This window comes from Microtus oregoni, unplaced genomic scaffold, assembly GCF_018167655.1.
Source record: "Microtus oregoni isolate MIOR12 unplaced genomic scaffold, Mior012 000002F_ref0000024, whole genome shotgun sequence".
In the NCBI taxonomy this organism is placed as follows: Eukaryota; Metazoa; Chordata; class Mammalia; order Rodentia; family Cricetidae; genus Microtus; species Microtus oregoni.
In genome coordinates, this window is record NW_024543061.1 from 83,507,328 (window position 1) to 83,526,251 (window position 18,924).

At 41.4% G+C, this 18,924-nt stretch overlaps 1 protein-coding gene across 6 annotated transcripts in view; it reads right to left on the reverse strand.

Annotated features, from left to right (window-relative positions):
• The window catches only part of Sox5 (SRY-box transcription factor 5), a 380,838-nt gene that overhangs the window by 89,923 nt on the left and 271,991 nt on the right, over nucleotides 1-18,924 (reverse strand). For all 6 annotated transcript variants that reach the window (XM_041638650.1, XM_041638635.1, XM_041638643.1 and 3 more), the window contains one exon: nucleotides 13,697-13,782. In XM_041638650.1, the coding sequence (XP_041494584.1) occupies nucleotides 13,697-13,782 (86 nt within the window). The remainder of the gene's footprint in view (nucleotides 1-13,696; nucleotides 13,783-18,924) is intronic.

The following is an 18,924-nucleotide window of genomic DNA, read 5'->3' on the forward strand; positions in this document are numbered from 1 at the left end:
CCCCTGCCCAGCACTGGGCTTACAAGAGTGCACTTGCCCACACCTGTTTTCTGGGTTGTCAACTAAGATCTCATGAGAAGCACTTTACCCACCGGGTCATTTCTCCAGCCCCGTGTACATTATTTTTGTCTTATCCTATGGCTGCAAATGTGAGAGACTACAAGTAGAGAATAGGCTTAGTGCTGTAGCTCAATGTGCAGAAACTCAAATATTCTAGAACATTCTGAGCACTCACATAACACTATAAATGAAACCATTTCAAGAAGAAAAGTACTAAGAAAAATAGCCCAAAATGTCCTTCTGACTGTATGAGATGTGGGTAGAAACCAGTTCTGACCTTCAAATGAGGTCTATTGTCCCCAAACAGCTGACTAGCAATAACAAATGTTCCCTTGAAAAAGTTAATACCTGATCCCTAGTATTAAAATACATAGCATCCAAATTTTGCATTTGCAGCCATGAGTAAATTGTTCTAATGGAAGAAGCAGAAGCCAATCTACATTACAATGAATAATTGTCATTGCTTCTTGCAGGAATGTCTCTTGTCTTAATAACTAGTATAGACTTGGGGTGGGACATTGTTCATAATTTTGTCTTATCCTAAAAAGAAATCAATTTGCAATGTTCCAGGCTTTACTCTAAAATTGACCATTGCCTAAGTCTACTAATGGAGAAAGCAAGAGTGCCCAGATTTTCATTCTGAAGCCTTATTTGACCAATCCTGTGCTCACTGTCACAGGTTGCTGCCGGCGTACTTTGACTTTGTCCTGTTCCTTCCTTCCTGCTGTTCATCCAAGGTAGCTCAAGGTTGGGGACTGAGTGCGTCCTTCTGAGACAGGTCAAGGGCAAAAAATAGTGAAAAACTAGGACTCATCCACTCCCCACCCACCTTTGGCCACGCCCTTGTTTGTCTGACTCTAATGTCCCACCTACTTCGGGCCACGCCCTTGTTTGTCTGACTCTAACGCCCACCCACTTCTGTCCACACCCTTGCTCTATCAGATACTATTAAGAAAGTTCCACCAGAAACAGCCAAAATGTTCTGGGCTTAAATTTTCCCCCCTGGAAGAATCCAGCAGAGTTCTATTTTCAAGTCTTCTTAAGAAACTTGCCAAACAAATACACTTCAACATTGTGATGTGGGTTTTTCTCTTGGTCCTTCTGTTAGAATGGTTCATTCACCACTGCAAGCCCCTATCTGCATGATTATGTAATCATTCTTGAGTACTCTCTCTTTTCTGAGAAGCAAACAGAATATCAACAAGATGCAGGATGTAAACAAACCTACTCTGAACCCTCTAAATACAAACAGATAGGAGACAGCACAGTCTTTTGCTTTTGTTTTCTAAACCCCTTGATCTTCCTAGGGTTTCTCACAAAACAATTAACTCCCAGGGCCTGGAGGGAGGGAAGCTGTTCAGAGGGTCCTCACTGTGACAGACGTGCAAATGCTAGTCTCGGCTTGACCCAGCCTTTCTTCATTCAATGGCCCAAGTGCTAATTTAGCAGTGTCTCACTTAAACCAGTACAATTAAAACACGAGACAGGGTACATGTTTCTTTTAAGTTATCCTAACAAAGCTTGAGAATGTTGGGCTTGATTTTTGGGATGAAGGATGTTAGTCTCACTGGTTTAGCTTAGTCACTACTTGATAGTCTCAATGGCTTTGTTTTTCAAACTGGAAACTAGGGATAGATGGAGCTTTGAGACTACTAAACAGCAGAATGTTTCTTTCAAGCTATATTAAACCACCAATGATGACACACAATAGAAAAGAGATGATACTGTGTGTGTGTGTGTGTGTGTGTGTGTGTGTGTGTATGTGTAATAGTGAGAGGTGGGAAATGACTATTCACCAATGAGGAGTTTCAATAATCCATCCATATACATCCATCCATCATCTAACCTATCTAATCATTCATCAATCCATCATCTGTCTGTTTATCTGCCTATCTATCTATCTATCTATCTATCTATCTATCCATCCACCCATCTATCTAATCATCTATCCATCCATTCATGTAATTATCTACTTATCTGGACATCCATTATCTGAGTTATCATCTATCTAATAATCTATTTACTATCTATCTAATCATCTATCTATACATATAATTATCTGTATATCTTTAATCTATCAATCCATCGTCCATCTAGCAAATCATGTCTGTCTATATGGATGTCTATCTATCATCCATATTTCAGAAAGGAATGTCCTGTCTTTCTCCAAATTCTGTTCTTCTCTTACACTTCCATTTCTTCCCTTTTGTGCTCCTCTGAGACCCACAGGATCTGTGTCTGATTCCTCCTGACTCTGAGGTCCTCAACTTAGTAACCATTCATAGCTCTGAAAACTAAAATCTCTAAGACATATGGTTCTATAAACATCATTCACGTTTGCATTAAAGAGTGAAATAAAACCATTTATTCAAAGAAACTAATAAAAAATAAAGTTTACAAAGGTTGAGAGATGATTTTTGTTGCAGACAACAGAGAAAAAGGGGTACTAGGTAGGACAGGTGAAGAGAATATTCTAATAATGTGTGCAGCATGTAAGTATCAAATTGTAATTCCAGAAAACATTTTTATGTTATTTAAAATTTAAATATCATATTAAAAGGCCCATGTAACAATGATTTATTTTAGGTTTTATAAGATATTTATTTAAAAACATTTGGGGGCAATGTACAGAACAATTCATTTTCATTACACCCATGGAAACACAAGAAATGGCTGGAGGCTTTATTATTACCATTTCGTAGATATGAATAATGAAACAAAAATTGTACAATACCCAAGTGTGGGGAACTACACTCCAAGATGTTTCTGTTTTAGATAAATGAGTGCACTGCCTCTCATGGATTCTTTTCCATTCTTCTAAGATTTTCATATTTATATATGTGGATGTGTATCTGTGCGCGGGTATGTGCATATGAGTATAGATGCCTACAAATCCAGAAAAGGACACTGGATTTCCTAAAACTAGAATGACGGGTATTTGGAAGCCACCAGATGTAGGTGCTGGAAACCAAACTTCAGTCCTCTACTTAAGCAGCAAGCCCTCTTACCCCCCAGCATCTCTCCAGACCTCCTCTAGAGCCTCTCAAGGTACTTCTATGTTATAGCACACAGGAGAATATAGTAGTGCATTTTGCATCAGTTTTATTGATGTATATTTATATAAAAAAAATCTCTTGCACCCTAATTGTCAATGCACATTTAAACAATAAATATAATTTTAATAGCAGTTAATAAAGTTCTGTTAATCAGCTAACAATAACTGCCATTGGACCTTGTCTATGATATATTCCATGAAGAAAGGTAATGACGGCCTCTGTCACTCTCAGCGTATTCTCTCACTTAGCCCACACAAGGAGCTATCATTTGTACCCACATCTTAGAGACAGGGCAAGTACAGAGACGTCTGATGGCCTGCCCAAAGACGGGCTTTAGTCATGAGCAATCTTGACATCAGACAAAGGTGTCCAGGTGACACAGGCAGAGTCATTAAGTTACAGTAAGGAGAATGCACCTCTTACAACATTGGTCTACAAATGGCTCCTCAGTATGGTCACACAGTAATTCTACCTCATGTTTCTTCCTTTCAAATGATGGGATGGAGGGGCCCTATTTTTCTGTCTTAACTATCAAGAATTGAGGAGGCTCTTTCCAGGGCTTGGATACAGCCTGTATTCCCAGATACGCACTTGTTGGCAGCCACGGGAATAATTCATCACAGTCAACAGGTCTGTGATTCCACCCAAACCACCCGGCAGTTGTTGACTCTCTGTCTTGATTTGGATAACTCTTTCCATTCCCTGTGGTCTTTGTGATCTTTATAAACCCCTACATCCAAGGTTGTATTTGAGTTCATAAATATTCCTTGACTACTTTAAAGAATACTAGTGGTACAAACTGAACTGCCAGTTTTGCTAAATAACACATTTCTAAGATAAACATGTTCATTGTTTGCTCTCCTTACTTATAGTCAAAATTCAAACATTAAGTACTTCTTTTTCTTGGTAAAATAAAAAATGCAAGCTTTTAAAATTACAACAAATTGGTATTATTTTTGGAATGATATCTAACATTGTCTTTGAGCATAGCCATCCTTGCAGAGTCTAGAAACCCAAAAACATTGAAGTTACCCAAACATGTTCTGATTACCAAGGCACCAGTGCAGACTTGTTATCAGAACCCTGGCCTAGAATAACAGCCCTATTATCTTATAATCAGCCATGGTAGAGATTCAACTATAATATTGAAATTTGCCACATGTTTACTTGGTCACAATAAAAACGGGTCCTGGAGAAGCGTTGTGCTGATATTTTTGTTAGCATCTTACCCACATCGAAAGCACTATTCTCGCTGTCCAAATGTCGAGCATCCTCTGGGAACCCTGGGGGTGGTAATAACTCCAGACGCACAACCTAACAGGTTCTTCCTTTAAGGATGCTTGAAAGCTGCTGGGCTCTGACTGGATCCCATATGGGCTCGGAAAAGTTAGAGCGAATGTTGGCCGCACTCTTCCTGGCCCATTTGCATATGTTCTTTAGTATGCAGGATATCTCTGTATATAATTTAATTGTTGTGGGTTTTTTCCTCTATTAATACATATGCAAATGCTTGCTCCAGCAGCTGTGGTGTTTAATCCTAAGTGTGCTTCTGTCTGTCTGCCCTGCAGGCTCAAGGTCAAAGAGAGAGGAAGCAGGAGAATTCAGTCTTCTAACCTGTGAGAAAATTCACTCAGAGAGAAGCTGGGAAGCAGACAGCGTCCTACAGCTGCAATGTGGTCTCAATGTTAGCTGGGTAGTTAGGTAATCCACTAGGAAAGCTTCAGACAAGAACCTCAACATGGAAACACACCCACTTCCTATAATGAGGTCACACTGCACCTAGATCTTTCCATCTGATATTGTTTTTTCTTGACTTTTCTGGATCTTTCTGTTCACCCTCTTGGCTGAACTTCTCTCTCTGCCCTGAGTACTCTGAAGACTTTATTGGTGTCTCATCACTGCTGTTGACTTCTTTCAAAGGTTAGAAGGGTGTTTTCAGAAACTTCAGGCTTTGGTTTTGTTGGAATCCATATCTATCTTGGCTGAGCACTTCATTTAAAAGCTGATGCTGCTTCAGCTGCTTCAGTCTTGATAGCTACCCAGATTTCAGCTCCTATCACGTGGGCTTCTCTAACACATCTGGTGCAGGTTCATGCATCACAGTGAAGACATGTCCCTGACATGGCAAGAGCTCCTCACTTCAGTTATAACAAATTGGAATCTTGAGCCTTTATATTCCAAGGTTATTCTTTTGAATTTTTGAAATAGTTGTAGTAAAATTTTTAAAGTTTAATTAATTCAATAAGAATTCTTGATTGAAGACTACTTGCTTATTCTGAGCAAAATATGACTGTCCAAAAATCCCAATCTTTGCTTCCTTCTGCTTATCACTGTTAATCATTGGTTGGAGATGGTATTTTTGGCTTCCTATAGGTAGAACAGGTGGTAACCATCTTTTGGCCAAGACAGATACAGTATTTATAAAGTGAGAAGAAACTGGATAAATATTTCCTTCCAATTTCAAATATTAGAAGCCTAGCTTAAAAAATAGAAATAGGACAGTACAGTATAACTACTATTAAAAGATTCATGATGCTCATTAAGTAAAATGCAAATTAATGAGAATGAATAGGAAGAATAAATGCTAGATGGAAGTCTGCTGCAGTCACTGGGTTTTATTAATTAGGACCAGACAACTCACTTAGCTGATCTCATTGAGGCACAAATGTCCCAAAATTCTGTGTTAGCTTTATTTTGTGTAAATAGTTAGACTTCATTTTAAATAGGGAAATAAAGTTAGGTCAATTTTGTATATAAATAAAAACCCGCCTTCTTTAAAAAAGAACTGAGATCATGAAGAAAAAATACAAATCACTCAATTGCACATGGGGGAAAAAAGTAGTTAGAAAAACGGAATTAAAAAAAGAAATCAAAGGAGATAGGGAAAAAACAGGTCAGGTCGGTATCTGAGAGCGCTAATTGGCTAGTTACTGTTTTGATAAATATATCCATCTATTATTTAGACACAGTTTACGTCAGTGTTGCCTTGGCAAGATGAGCCATACTGTGTCACATAAAAGCACCTCCAGCGGCGTATTCTTCTGTGTGTCTGTGCACATGTTAGCTTATAATATAGGAATGATTAGATGTTGCAACATTTCACCTCTCCTTGGTAAATTAGAACGACTTCAAAAGAATTAGACAATTGCCCTAAGTACAAGCACACAGTGTTTACGCAGCAACCCATTGTTATGCAGAGGTAAGGGGAGGAACAATGAGGAGAGGCAGAGCTAGCTAGAGCTTTCTCAAGCCCTAAGTGTCTTCTAATAGAGACTAAAATAATCACAAAGTCCCCCGGTTGTTAAATACAATTTGCTTCTGAAATTAATCATACGTTGCATTATTTGATTGGAAATTGTTGTTACCCTCAGCACATGATAGATTCTTAGTGCTTGAAATTTGCTAAGCATTCTTTGGGTTCCTTGAGGTGCAATGAAGCAAGGAGGAGGCCCTGTCCTGGTGGGGTGCACCATTTCCAGGAGACGGACAAGGAATCAGATGAGTGTAACGAGGCGTTGGGGGGGCGACTTCAGGGACCTTGGTTTATGCCTTAACCAGTGCAGTAAGGTAGGTGTCAGAAAGGCGAAACTACAGCAGAGTCAAAGGTGAGGGTGGCCTTCCGGGCGGAGGGGCACCTGTGGAAGGAAGAGCTGCTCAGAAACCCAAAGGTCAAGTTTCTGCTTGGCCAGTCAAGGGATGGGGAGAGAGCAGGGTAGATGGGACAGACCAAGGCTGTTTAAAGAAAGGTGATGAGCTAATTTTGGCAAATACCACTTGCCATCCATGGTGCCAGCCACATACACTGGTTTTCAACCATTTTAGTAAGAATAGTTCTCTTTTTAATATAATATTAATATGATCTTATAGAATTAACCTAAAACTATTTTTCTATTATATAAGTCAGAATGGTTCATTTGATTTGTTTTTACATTTGCTATTTATTATTTTTAAAAGATTGAGATTATTTGGCAAACCATTAAAAATAAGCTTAATTCATTATATTGCAGGTCAGTAATATGAGAAAATCAAATAACTTATTGAAATTGTAATGATAAATTTTATTCATCCCCTGTCTATTTAACAATTGTCTATTGAGTCCATAATACACAAAAAACACTTGGTGAAACTCAAATAATGACCTGCCACTGGCATCTGGATTTTGATTGTTAGAAACCAGTGTGCTGCTCATTTGTGTCAGCTTTTCACAAGCTGGAGTCATTGGATAGGAGGGGATGTCATCTGAGAAAATGCCTCCATGTGATCAGGGTGCTGGCAAGCTTGTAGGGCATTTTCTTAATTAGTGGTTGATGTGAGGGGGTCAGTCCATTGACCTGATTGCTATACAGAAGCAGGATGAGCTACTCATAACTGACAAACCAGTAAGTAGCGCTCCTCCTTGGCCTCTGCACCCTCTCCTGCCTCCAGGTTTCTGCCCTGTTTCCGTGCCTTCTGTCCTGACTTCCTTTGGTGATGAACAATGAATTGGAAGTGATATCCAAAGGTGCTTTGGTTATGGTATGTTTTCTAACAGCAATAATAACCCTGACCAGAACAACCAGATAGTAGAATTTAGAACATACACTACAATGATTTTAACACATACTTTGGTTCAAGTCTTTCCTAAAAACAAACTAAGTGTTTTCGTATGAAACCCGAAGGGCAAGTCTGAGTTGCTGGGTGAATGAGATGGACATGCTGCATTGACAATTCAATAAAATTTAGAATCATGTAGGAGATACACCTTAGGGCGTGTTTCTGAGTGGGTGCCAAGAGATTCACAGCAGAGACTGCACACCATTGCTGTGGGATAACGGTCTATACCCTGTCACTTGTATTTTAAATAAACGCTGATTGGCTAGTAGCCAGGCAGGAAGTAGAGGCGGGGCCATCAGGCAGGAAGTAGAGGCGGGGCCACCAGGCAGGAAGTAGAGGTGGGGCCACCAGGCAGGAAATAGAGGTGGGGCCACCAGGCAGGAATTAGAGGTGGGGCCACCAGGCAGGAAGTAGAGGTGGGGCCACCAGGCAGGAAGTAGAGGTGGGGCAACGAGAATTCTGGGAAGAGGGAAGGTTCAGTCTGCGGTTGTCATCCAGACACAGAGAAAGCAAGCTGTGACTGCCTTGCCGAAAAAGGTACCAAGTCATGTGACTAACACAGACAAGAATTATGGGCTAATATAAGTTATAAAAGTTAATAAGAAGCATAAGATACTAGGCCAATCAGTTTATACTTAATGTAGACCTCTGTGTGATTTCTTTGGGACTTAACGACTGCGGGAACCAGGCAGGACAGAAACCTCAGTCAATACACCATAATGTGGTTGACAAACTTCCACGGCTAATTAAAAGAGGGAAAGTGAGAAAGCTATATGGACGCAAGAATAATCACCTGGTGGTCTGCCAAGAGATGAGGAGGCAGCCTTAGGTTCCTGCCATGACAGCCACAAGCTCCACCATCACGCTTTCTTGACATGATGGACTGTACCCCCTCAACTGGGGGTATAGACATCTATTTTTACTTTCTGTACCTAACATCTTAAACAAGAACAAGATATAACAGTGACTTCTCTTTTACATCAAAAGATTGTTTTGATCAACAAAGATAATGAAGTAAGCTGGCAAGACCGAGCCTGACAGACTACCCGAGGGCTTCTGGGAATGAAAGACGAGCTGGCCTCGCCTAGTCAGTTATGATGAGAAAAATGGTGGACTCTTAACATGTTTAGTGGAAGGAAGGAACACACACTGAAGGAAGAGATGGGGACAGAGGTAGCACTCCTGTTTCTAGGTGGAGAAAGAGATGGAATGACAATGCTCACAGCCCAGGGAGTGAGCAGCCCGGGCATGGGGAAAGACAGCCCTTGGCGAGGTCCATTTGTGGCTGAGTCTATAGTCTACATAAACATCTATATCGTCTTCCCTGTATATGGCCAACAAGTAGGTGGTCATGTGACTGAAAACCTTAGAAAAGATGTAGGGGGCATGAAACACAAAGATAATTTTACTCCAAGAGAAAGAAATTTTAAGAAAAGGTAATTGGCATAATATGTCCATTTCATTGTATTCATAATTGAGATTGATTCATTTCTCTCAAAAACAAAAGTAATATGTGATGATGTTTCATATATTTTAACTATTTCTAAAATACACAATGATGTCAGTTTTCATATGAAGTACTTTTTACTATATATGGTAGTAATTGCCAGGGCCACAAAATAATAAATAGTAAAAAAAAAAGTCATTTCATCTACAGTGTGTCGTTTTTCCGGTCTTCTGAAGTTATTATGCTCATCATTGTTCTTCCTTTAATAAAGTTCTGGGTTATCTTAGAGTGTGATACAAGTACGAAGGGTCATATGTGCAAAATTATGTCAAAAGGAAACGAGATGAGTAAATCAAGCCAACCAGCAGTGGAAAGAGATCTTCAGAACTCCTCCTTGCATTTAGGTCCTGAAAGTATTTAAACTTGAGCCTGTGTGAAGGGGTGTGAATCTCAGAGCTCAGGGCCTGAAGTGGACAGCCACCACTGTCATTCCAACTGCTCACTGTGGTTCCAGAAAGCTCTCAGAGGAAATTACTGCTGCAGTTTGATTATGTGGTTATTGAGTAGGAGAAGCTCTTGAGAGAGACGGACTCCGGAGTTACACATAACATCTCCTGGGCACGGCGCGTCAAAGGTGATGATTTCAATACTGTGGAGTTTGAACTCGGTGTTCCAGCTTCCTTCCTCGTCTAAGATAACTGCTAATAGCTAACACTACAGGCTACAACAATAAAGAAATGAGAGGGTCCTAGGAGATCCTCACCTGTGATGCTATGAAGGAGTCTCGCCAGCAGCAAGCAACATTAGTTGCTATGGCATTTTATTTTAATTGAAATTATTGTATTTGAACCCAAAAGGAGGGAAGGAAAATATCCTATTTTCATTTAAGGTTTCTCTTCCCTCTACCCTTTTAGTGAGGAACGAGCATAGAGTGAGACCAGTGCATGTCTGTCAGGGATATGTAAGGAACTCCTTGGTTGTTTCTTCTGTTCCTTCCTATGTTCAGGGTTCCTACCACTGTCTTGGGAAGGATACCCCTGGATTCATTACTTCCCACCCACAACAAATAGAAACAGATCAACAGTAGCAGAAAACAAAACAAGTAAATAAGCCCATGAGATCAACTCACGTTTTTAAGATAAACAAACAGCAATTGGCACCATCATCACTGTAACCATGATCTCCCCCTCCTAGAACCCGCTGAGCGCTTCTCCTAGCACTGATCATGAGCCTCTTGCCTCTGACAGCTTCTCATGTCCCCTTCCCTGTCTTCCCACAGCATTATATATGTGAACTAGTATCTAGGGAGCAGGATGAATAGAGAGAAAGCTGGGCCTGTGGCTTTAAGAGGACTTGGGTTATGGAGAAGGCACTCTTGAGAAAAGTCTGGAGAAGAGAAAAACCCAAGTACTCTTTCTTAGCCGGGTGGTTGAGAAGTTACAAAACCTAAAACCTCACCCCTTAGACACACGAGAGCGCTCTGAAGAAAACAGGATGGACAGATTGAGATGTGCAGCTATAGGAGTACTCGTGCTCCACTGGGGAGTTTTCTTGAGTAGGAATGGTTAGAAGCAGAAGGGTGGGGTGCTTGCTGCAAGATGGGGTACCATCACAGCCCACAGAGAACTTGGAGGAGGGCCTCAGCCAAGCACTTCAGGCTGTCTGTGGAGGAGCATGGGGCAGGGAGCAAGGGACAGAACTCCTGCCACCCAAATGGCTGTTATCAATGGGGGATTGGACCCAATCACAAAGAAGGTGGGAGAGATTTACTGACAGACCCTCCCACTCCAGCTTACTGGGAAACGCTCATCAGTGCCCTGGAAATCTACACACTCAATGTCTCCTAGGTGCCATTCTGCATCTCCACAGGTATTGTGAGTGTGTAAGAAGGAGGCCTGTAGGTAGCCTCTTCCTTTATTTCTGGTCTATAGAACTGGGTTTCTGACCTAATAGCAATCAGGCAGTGAGATGTGAACTAGACATGCGAGTGACATTTCTGGCAGGACCGGATTCTAGCCCCTGACGGGATCAGGGAGTCCACTGAAGGCATTTTAAAGAGCCGGACAACGGAGCCTAACAGAGATGGGAAGGGCAGAGAATGGTAAGCGTGGCTTACATTCCCCTGAGAGAGAGCATTTCAGAAAGTTTTTCTCAGTGGAGGTGGATGTGCTGACTTGTCCAGACTACTATGGATGGCTCCTCTCAAACCCATCGGGGAGGGTCAACAGAGGGGGTGGGGAGGAGACAACCGTGTCTTTGTAGGCATGGAGCAGGTTGAAGTTAGGTTGAGGGATTCATAGGCTTTGCAGTAAAGATGCCACAGGCCACTCAGCAAAAACCCTAGAAGCCCTGAAACAACAAAGCCCTTGGGATTTTTGTGTGTAAATACCGACCCCCTTATCATAATTGCAAAATTAAATCATGTGTTTATGCAACTACATTTTATGAGTATTCATAGCTTTCTAGAAGTGAAGATGTTTTGATGACCAACTTTCTTATATTACAGTACAATTTTTAATAGATGTGATCCTAACTAAAATTATAAACTTTAATGGATACAAAACCAGGTACATGGAAACCTTTCTCAGGCAATATGAGGATGCATACCTGCAATCTTCTAAGAACTACATAAGAGGGGTACATAGTAACAGTATACAGAGCAAATGAGGGAGGAAGGTAATGTGTTCAAGACCAGACAGCCACTGACGGAAAAATGGGACACAGTCAAGACTAGATGGAGGAACTTAGCAAGAACCCGTTATCAAGGGAAAAGAAATGAACTTTGCCCTGCTACAGATTAAATTATGTTTAAGAAAGAGCAAACCTGTTCGGCCTCAAAGGCTTCCCTTATTTCTTAGTAGAGAAACCCATACTTCAAACCTTGAGAAATATAGGAAACATATCAAAATGGAAATCAAACTTAATTTATGCCAAATATTTTAATATGTCTTAGAAAAGCAGCTTAGATGCCAAGCAATGCTACTCGGTAATGGAGATGGTAGGGGACTCAGTGGACACTTCCATCTTGTGGTCACCTTTTCTCTCCAGAGAGTCCTAGTAGGTGGAAACTCTCAATGTGGATCCTACACCTGAAAAAAACTTACGTTTCCACATTCAAATATGATGCTGGAGACTGCCCTTCCTTTTCCTGCCAATTCCCCTATTCTTTTCAGTCCTTTAAGAGAAATATCTTTTCTCCTAATTTTATTATGAAGGGCATTGTCTATTACCTACAAGCATAGATGTTTTCAATGTCAGGTAATGTAAGGCATTCTTTGAAAAAAGTTAGAAAAAATATTTTACCCATAGCAAACCTCGACAATGAGTATATCTTTGCACGTTTGCTGTTTTACTTATAGCAACCCTTTCCCACATTGCTGTTATTCCCCAGACACCATTGAAGAGGATAACAAATGTTAGAGCAATTGTATTGGCCTCACAGCCCCAGCACGTCCCAGTGTGTTCCTAGCTCAAAGAAACAGCCAGCGTGTAGTTTCCATGGAAAAAATAAACTAGCAATGGATGTTATATCTCTGTAGAAGACTCTCTCAGCTTTCACGCTGGCGTCTCCTCCTGCCGATGTCGTCCTTTGACAAATCTGTATGTTCATCAGTTATACCCAGCTCTGGATTTAATGCAAACTCTATCTAGACTAATACTGTCTATGGTAAATCACAATCATGGATACAGTTCAGCTGTATGGAGTGTGCCTGCAGGACATCTGGCTTTGCATACTGTGTTTCCCACGCTTGTAAAACAGTTCCCCAAGAGAAGATAAAACCTAGTATTAGCTTATCGTCTCTTCTCATTAATTGCATAATTCAAAGGCTCACAATAATGGGGCACATGGAATATTTTATGGGTTACCAATTCTGAGATTGAGATAAGGAAAGTCCCCTCTACTAAAACCGTATTGATTCTCTTTTCAACCTGAGAGACATAATTTTTAAAATCACTTGGACATCTGGTAAGGTTATTGACTTTCCAGGCTGTACTGGAAATACACAATCTGAAGGGCAAAAAGGTCTCTATTAGGATGTCAGGATAAACTCAAGCTCAAATGGACACCCGCTGACTTTGGTCTACTCTTCCTTGCTTGCTCAAACGATCTGCCAGTAAGCCAGGAGAACAAACGGCTGCAGGTACTTTAATAACACCAGGCATCGTCAACGATTTTAAATAAAATTCTCTTTCAGTTGCCTTGGATCACAGGTATGGTTTGTTCACTCCGACAGGCTGTTTGTTGTCCATGGAGACCATTCTATGACAAAATCATGATGCTTACCCCTGTAGGGTAAGCAAAACTGAAGCTCACGCTGTTAAACCAAGCAATGGCAAAAATATAAGTGGTATTTAGTGCCGAGCACACAACCAAAATCGATAATAATCTTTTGGTTGAGGATCAGAAGAAAGAAATGTAAAAACAAAACAGATGTGTGACCAAAATCTCAGCCCTCGGTTGTAGTTTGCACTAACAGGATAATGGCTGTCTTCTGCGTTTACTTAACCCCTGCCTCCCCTGCATTGTCTCCAGACTTACCTGCAGCTGGAGTGGGCCTAAGCCTGGTGTTGCTGCAGCGGCAGCTGCCATGGTGGTTGGGATCAGCTGAACAGGGTAAGGGTCACCTAAGTAAGAGAATAAGAGAGGCGTCAGCACCTTTTATCTCCTCTCCACCTGCAAATTAAACTCCTGCATTCCGTCTTCCAAAAGCCTGCCTTTGTGTGCCTCGCTGGGGCCTAATGAAAAGCTCCATTGTGTAGCCTTTTACCAAAGCTTTCCACAGCCCTGGCTGAGAGGGGACTGGGAATAAAAGGAGCAAGCAATTAAGGCTGAAACCTCATCCTCTTTTCACGATGTATTTAGGAAAATGGGGGCTGGGGGGCTCATGGTTCAGGGGCTGGGGCTGTACTTGGGCGCACACACACACACACACACACACACACACACACACACACACCTCTGCAGTCTTGATCGGAACACAGCAAGTCCTTCCTTGCAAACTTTTCAGTCTTTTCCTAGATGCAACTTAACTAAAGTCACTTTCATTTTAATGAGCTAAACACCAAAGACTTAGTTAATCTTTTGAATGTTGTATTATGGCCGGGATTCAAATAATCTCTTTAATAGGTCGTGAACAAACCCAGAGTCAGGAAAACCTTTCATGTTTCTACTTTCTTTCCTTTCTTGTTGACATTATAGAAAATATTGACATCTTTATTTTCTAGAGATAAATGTTGACAAAAGTATATTTTAAAGGCAACAAACAGACAAACTGATCTTTCAAAACTGTATTTTAAATATATGGTTCAAAATTAGTTTTTCTCATCATCTATAAAAATGCAGACCCCAGAAGTATACATGGATTATTTTGTGTATTTTTGATGCAGATATAGAAATATTTATTTACTTAATGAGAGGTAAGGCAGATATCTTCATCAACTATGCATTAGTAATGTAATCATCAGTGCACATTAGTTAACCACTGGAAATATGATATAACAAGAAATTGAAATTATTGTCCATAAAAACAAATTTTCTAATATATTAAACTGGTTTTAGAAACTGAATTGTGAAGCCAGGTGTCTGTAAACCCACCATTCAGGAACCTGAGACAGGAGGACCTGCAATTTATGGCTAATGGGAACTACACAGTGAGACCCTGTGCGAATAAACAAGCAAAAACAAATTCATTAAGGAACTTGTTGAAGTACACATACATGATGTTCAGATAATTCAGTTTAAAACACCGCATACCCGCGGTAAATGGTAAACACTGCTCTTGGCACCGGAAGGAGAACGTTGAGAAAGTCTAACGTAAACATGGGGGTGTATTAGGAATTCAGGGAAGCTCAAGTGTAGCTTTCCAGAGAGGCCCCCAACAGCATGTTCGCAGAGCACACCTTGTGCCACAGTTTTCCTCATTTTATACTTAGTTCTGATTTTGTGTGATGGTAGATATTTCTTACTGCATGGAGATTTTATATAGATTATATTTTATGTAGATTTTATTTTATATTATGTTTCTTATTCTTTCTAAAGATAATATTCTAACTTTGTTTATGGTATGGTGACAGACAGCCTGACAAAAAGCACCTGGGAGAATGACAGGTTTATCTGGGTTTCAATTCCAGGTTACTGTCCCTCACTGAGGGGAAGTCAAGGCACGAACTCAAGATAGCTGGTCTCACAACGCTCATGCCTAAGAAGCAGGGAGAATTGAAGGTACATGCCCGTACTGACTGCTTGCCTAATAGATCAGGGAAACCTCTGGAAAAGCCATGTTTAAGCTGAGTTTGAATTAAGGAAAGTCCATCCGGGGAAAGGTGAGATGGAAAGGGGTTTCCAGGCAGACAGAGAGTGTTCAGGAACATTTGACACAAGATGGGAATCTCGTACCGTGTTCTAGGTCCAGAGAGCCTCTTCTCCAGAGCAGGAGATGAAACAGAGGTGAACGGGACTGTGGAGGGCACTAGGTGACAACTTATTACTATTATAAGCAAATATTAAGGCATCTAAGTTTCAGAGGAAGACGAACCCGAAAGTGAAGGAGAAAAGCAACTGACTGGGATAACTTAAGTAGCAGGTAGAAGCCACAGAAGCAGATTTCTGGGTAGCCGCTACAAGACATAGACAAGGGTAGGAACCTGAGGGTGGGGTGGGGGGAGCTTAGCATTGGGGCAGAACTGACAAAGATGTCTGTTTTCTTGACAAGGCTCCATGGCGACTTCCAGAGTCTCCGCTCCAAGTGACAGAAGACAGGATCTGTTTATTGGGCACATTACGGGGACAAGAAATAAGATCGCCATGCCAGAGTAGGAGGCCGAGAGTTACAGGAAAGAATAAGAAAATCTGTTTGGAATATTTGTGTTCCGAGCTTGGGGAAAGGTAAGCGTCCTTCTAAATCTGAAGCTATAAGCCTTGAAAACATGAGCTAGGAGTAAATGCAGTTGAAATCAAACCTCCACATAAACAGGCACTCAGATCGGAGTATATTCACATTTATAATTTACAGCGAACACTGAGGCCCCTGTAACTTCAAGAAAAAGTGTTCGGTGCTTGGTTTTAATCAGTAGCGTGTCCTGGGGAGAAATTCTCAGTGAAAAACCGGACCTGAGGGGCAGGGTGGCGGCTATCTCAGTAACATTAACTGAGGCTGCAAGAGCCCGCCGAAAATGTGGGTTGCACCATTTCCAGGTTTGGATTCTAGATTGTTGAAGATGGAAAATGTGAGCTGGGGAGGTGAAAGCACACACGTATATCTGCTCTCTGCCCTGGACTGTGGGCGTGGCTAGCTGCCACCTTGACTGCTCTGCCATGGTGGACCACGGAATTGTGAGCTATTATAGACTCCCCCAAGTTGGTTTTGTTAGGGGATGTTACCACAGCAACAGTGAATGACAGGAAGATATTCTGAGAACTGCCATATGACAGTAAAGGAAGCATTGGGGTAAGATGAGGCCTACAGAGATGAGACTAGGCCAGGGTCTTACTAGAGAGAAGCTGGAAAAAACTGAGCAAGTGTATCGGTTGAGGGTTGGAGGCGGCTGTGGGTAGGTTGCTTCCCTGAGTGGAGGCCACATCCCCTAAGAATTGTAGAGTTCAAGACCACGCTGAATCCAATGCGCCAGATGCTGCTGGGAGAATCCTGAAGATTCTTAATTTCTGATATTTCTGGCCATATGATCCCCCTCACCTTAGGTGTGGAATTATCCTCAAATACACAGAAGAGGACAAACATGGGGGAGACTTTGCTTGTCAGGTGCAATTACAACCCACTCCCTAAAGAAACCCCGAGCCCCCACTCCTGCCTCCATTCCTGTGCCCCTCTCACCCCTGCCCCAGGCAGTCCACAGGCTCTAACTGCCCTCAAGAGCTGTCCACCCAGTCAAAGTCAGGATGCCTGAGGCCAGCAATCTCCCAAAGATTGGGGACTGGAGGTGGATTTTCCCAAGTCAAGGTTGGTGATAACTGTCAACGATCCAGAGCTTTGGGCACCAGCGTGGCCGGATCAAGATGAAGGTTGGTCTAATGCCACCTAGCTTTGGGGAATTTCGCTAAATCAGGATGAGTACAGCTTCTGAATCAGAATTTCCATTTTAATGGGATTTCTAGGTGATCTGGAAGCATCTTCATCTTTGCTAACTGCTGGAAGAGACAACACAAGCAGCGTGAGCGGGAAGGCTTTGTTTTTAGAGACAAATAACGCGAACATTATAGGAGGCTAGTCTGCTAATAAGGAGCATCCTGTAAAGACAGGGCAAATATGAGATGGGAGGGGGTGTCAACGTCTTGTGCCCACAGTGGGGGAGGGGGGGAGGCAGACGATGTCATATACTTGGCCTTAACTGCCATTTGGTATTTTTAACTGCTTAATCTATATGACATTGATTCGGCAGAGGGAAGTTGAAATGTTTAAAATTGAAATTATATTTGTACAAACTAGCTAAAATGGTAAATATTATAATTGTATGGTTATTAGGATCGATCATGTAAATGCTTACAACATTGTAATTCATTTGTATTCCTCATTTAATTGAACACAATCTCAAAATTAACTAAAGCGTTCCTGTACAGGCTCTGGTGCTCTTCACGGTGATAATTCATTTATATAATTTACTTCCCCTGTTGTAAATTAATCAATTAATAAGCACTTGCAACATCCACCATGTGATTAGGAATCTGCCGGGTGCTGTGGGAGACATACACAATAAAATTAAACAAATCTGGTCTCTAGTCATTGTACATTAATCTTCCCTACCCAGGAGTGTATTCGAGTTGCACGGGTCATTGCTGGGTGCGACAGCAGTTAAAGGCTTGTGCGCATTAGGGTTTAAAGAATAGTTAAAGAGGGAGATAAGAGTCAATGTGACTTTGGGGGCTGTCAGGTGGCAGGGGGAGGGGGACAAGAAGCAGGCCTTGAAGTCGGTGTCCAAACATGAGTGTGCTGTTCAAGCAGGGAGCAGAAATGTGGTCTAACTGATGATCCGTGGAGGAGACCGGAGACTAGAGACATTTCTCACACTCAGTTATCAGAGAGAGATGGATACACAGACAAGGAAAGGCAGCAGACAGGAAGGGACATCTGGCCAGAGTCCAGGGTGGTTTCTGCCTGGAATTCCAGCAGCCCTGAGGCAGAGGCAGAAAGAGCACCAGTTCTGGGTCAGCCTGGTCTCTGTAGTGAATTTCATCCCAGCCTGAGCTACATAGCCATGCCCTGTCACAAAAAAGAAGATAGAATGTAGGCTTAACAATATCACTAAAGAGATTAAGAAACAGACAGACTTGAAGACCTAGATATATTTCAGAAACTCAAGCTCTTAAGTACCTGTGGGGGGGAGTGCACACTTGTCAAAGTGGTTCAGGGTTCTATGTCACTAACATCTGAAGAGTAATAAGCTCCATGTATAGGTAAAGATCACATATTAAGATCTAAACTAGTCTGTAGCACCTTTAAAAATGGCACATATTAGAATATTATCATTTGTATTATTTACATTCATGACAGTACTCAGTTACCTTCTTTTATGTTTGTATGAAACAAATGTTGTGCACATGTCATATTGTACACAGGCAAATGTATGGATATATATATACATACACACATAAATATACATACATATATATGAAAAAGGCCATAAGCAATCGTGTATGTGTGCTATGGGTTGAATAAATGTATAGCCGCTGTTGATATACTGAAGCCCTGATCTGAGTGGCTAATCTCAGTACGGCTATGCCTGGATTCACAGAGATAAATAAGCAAAATGCAT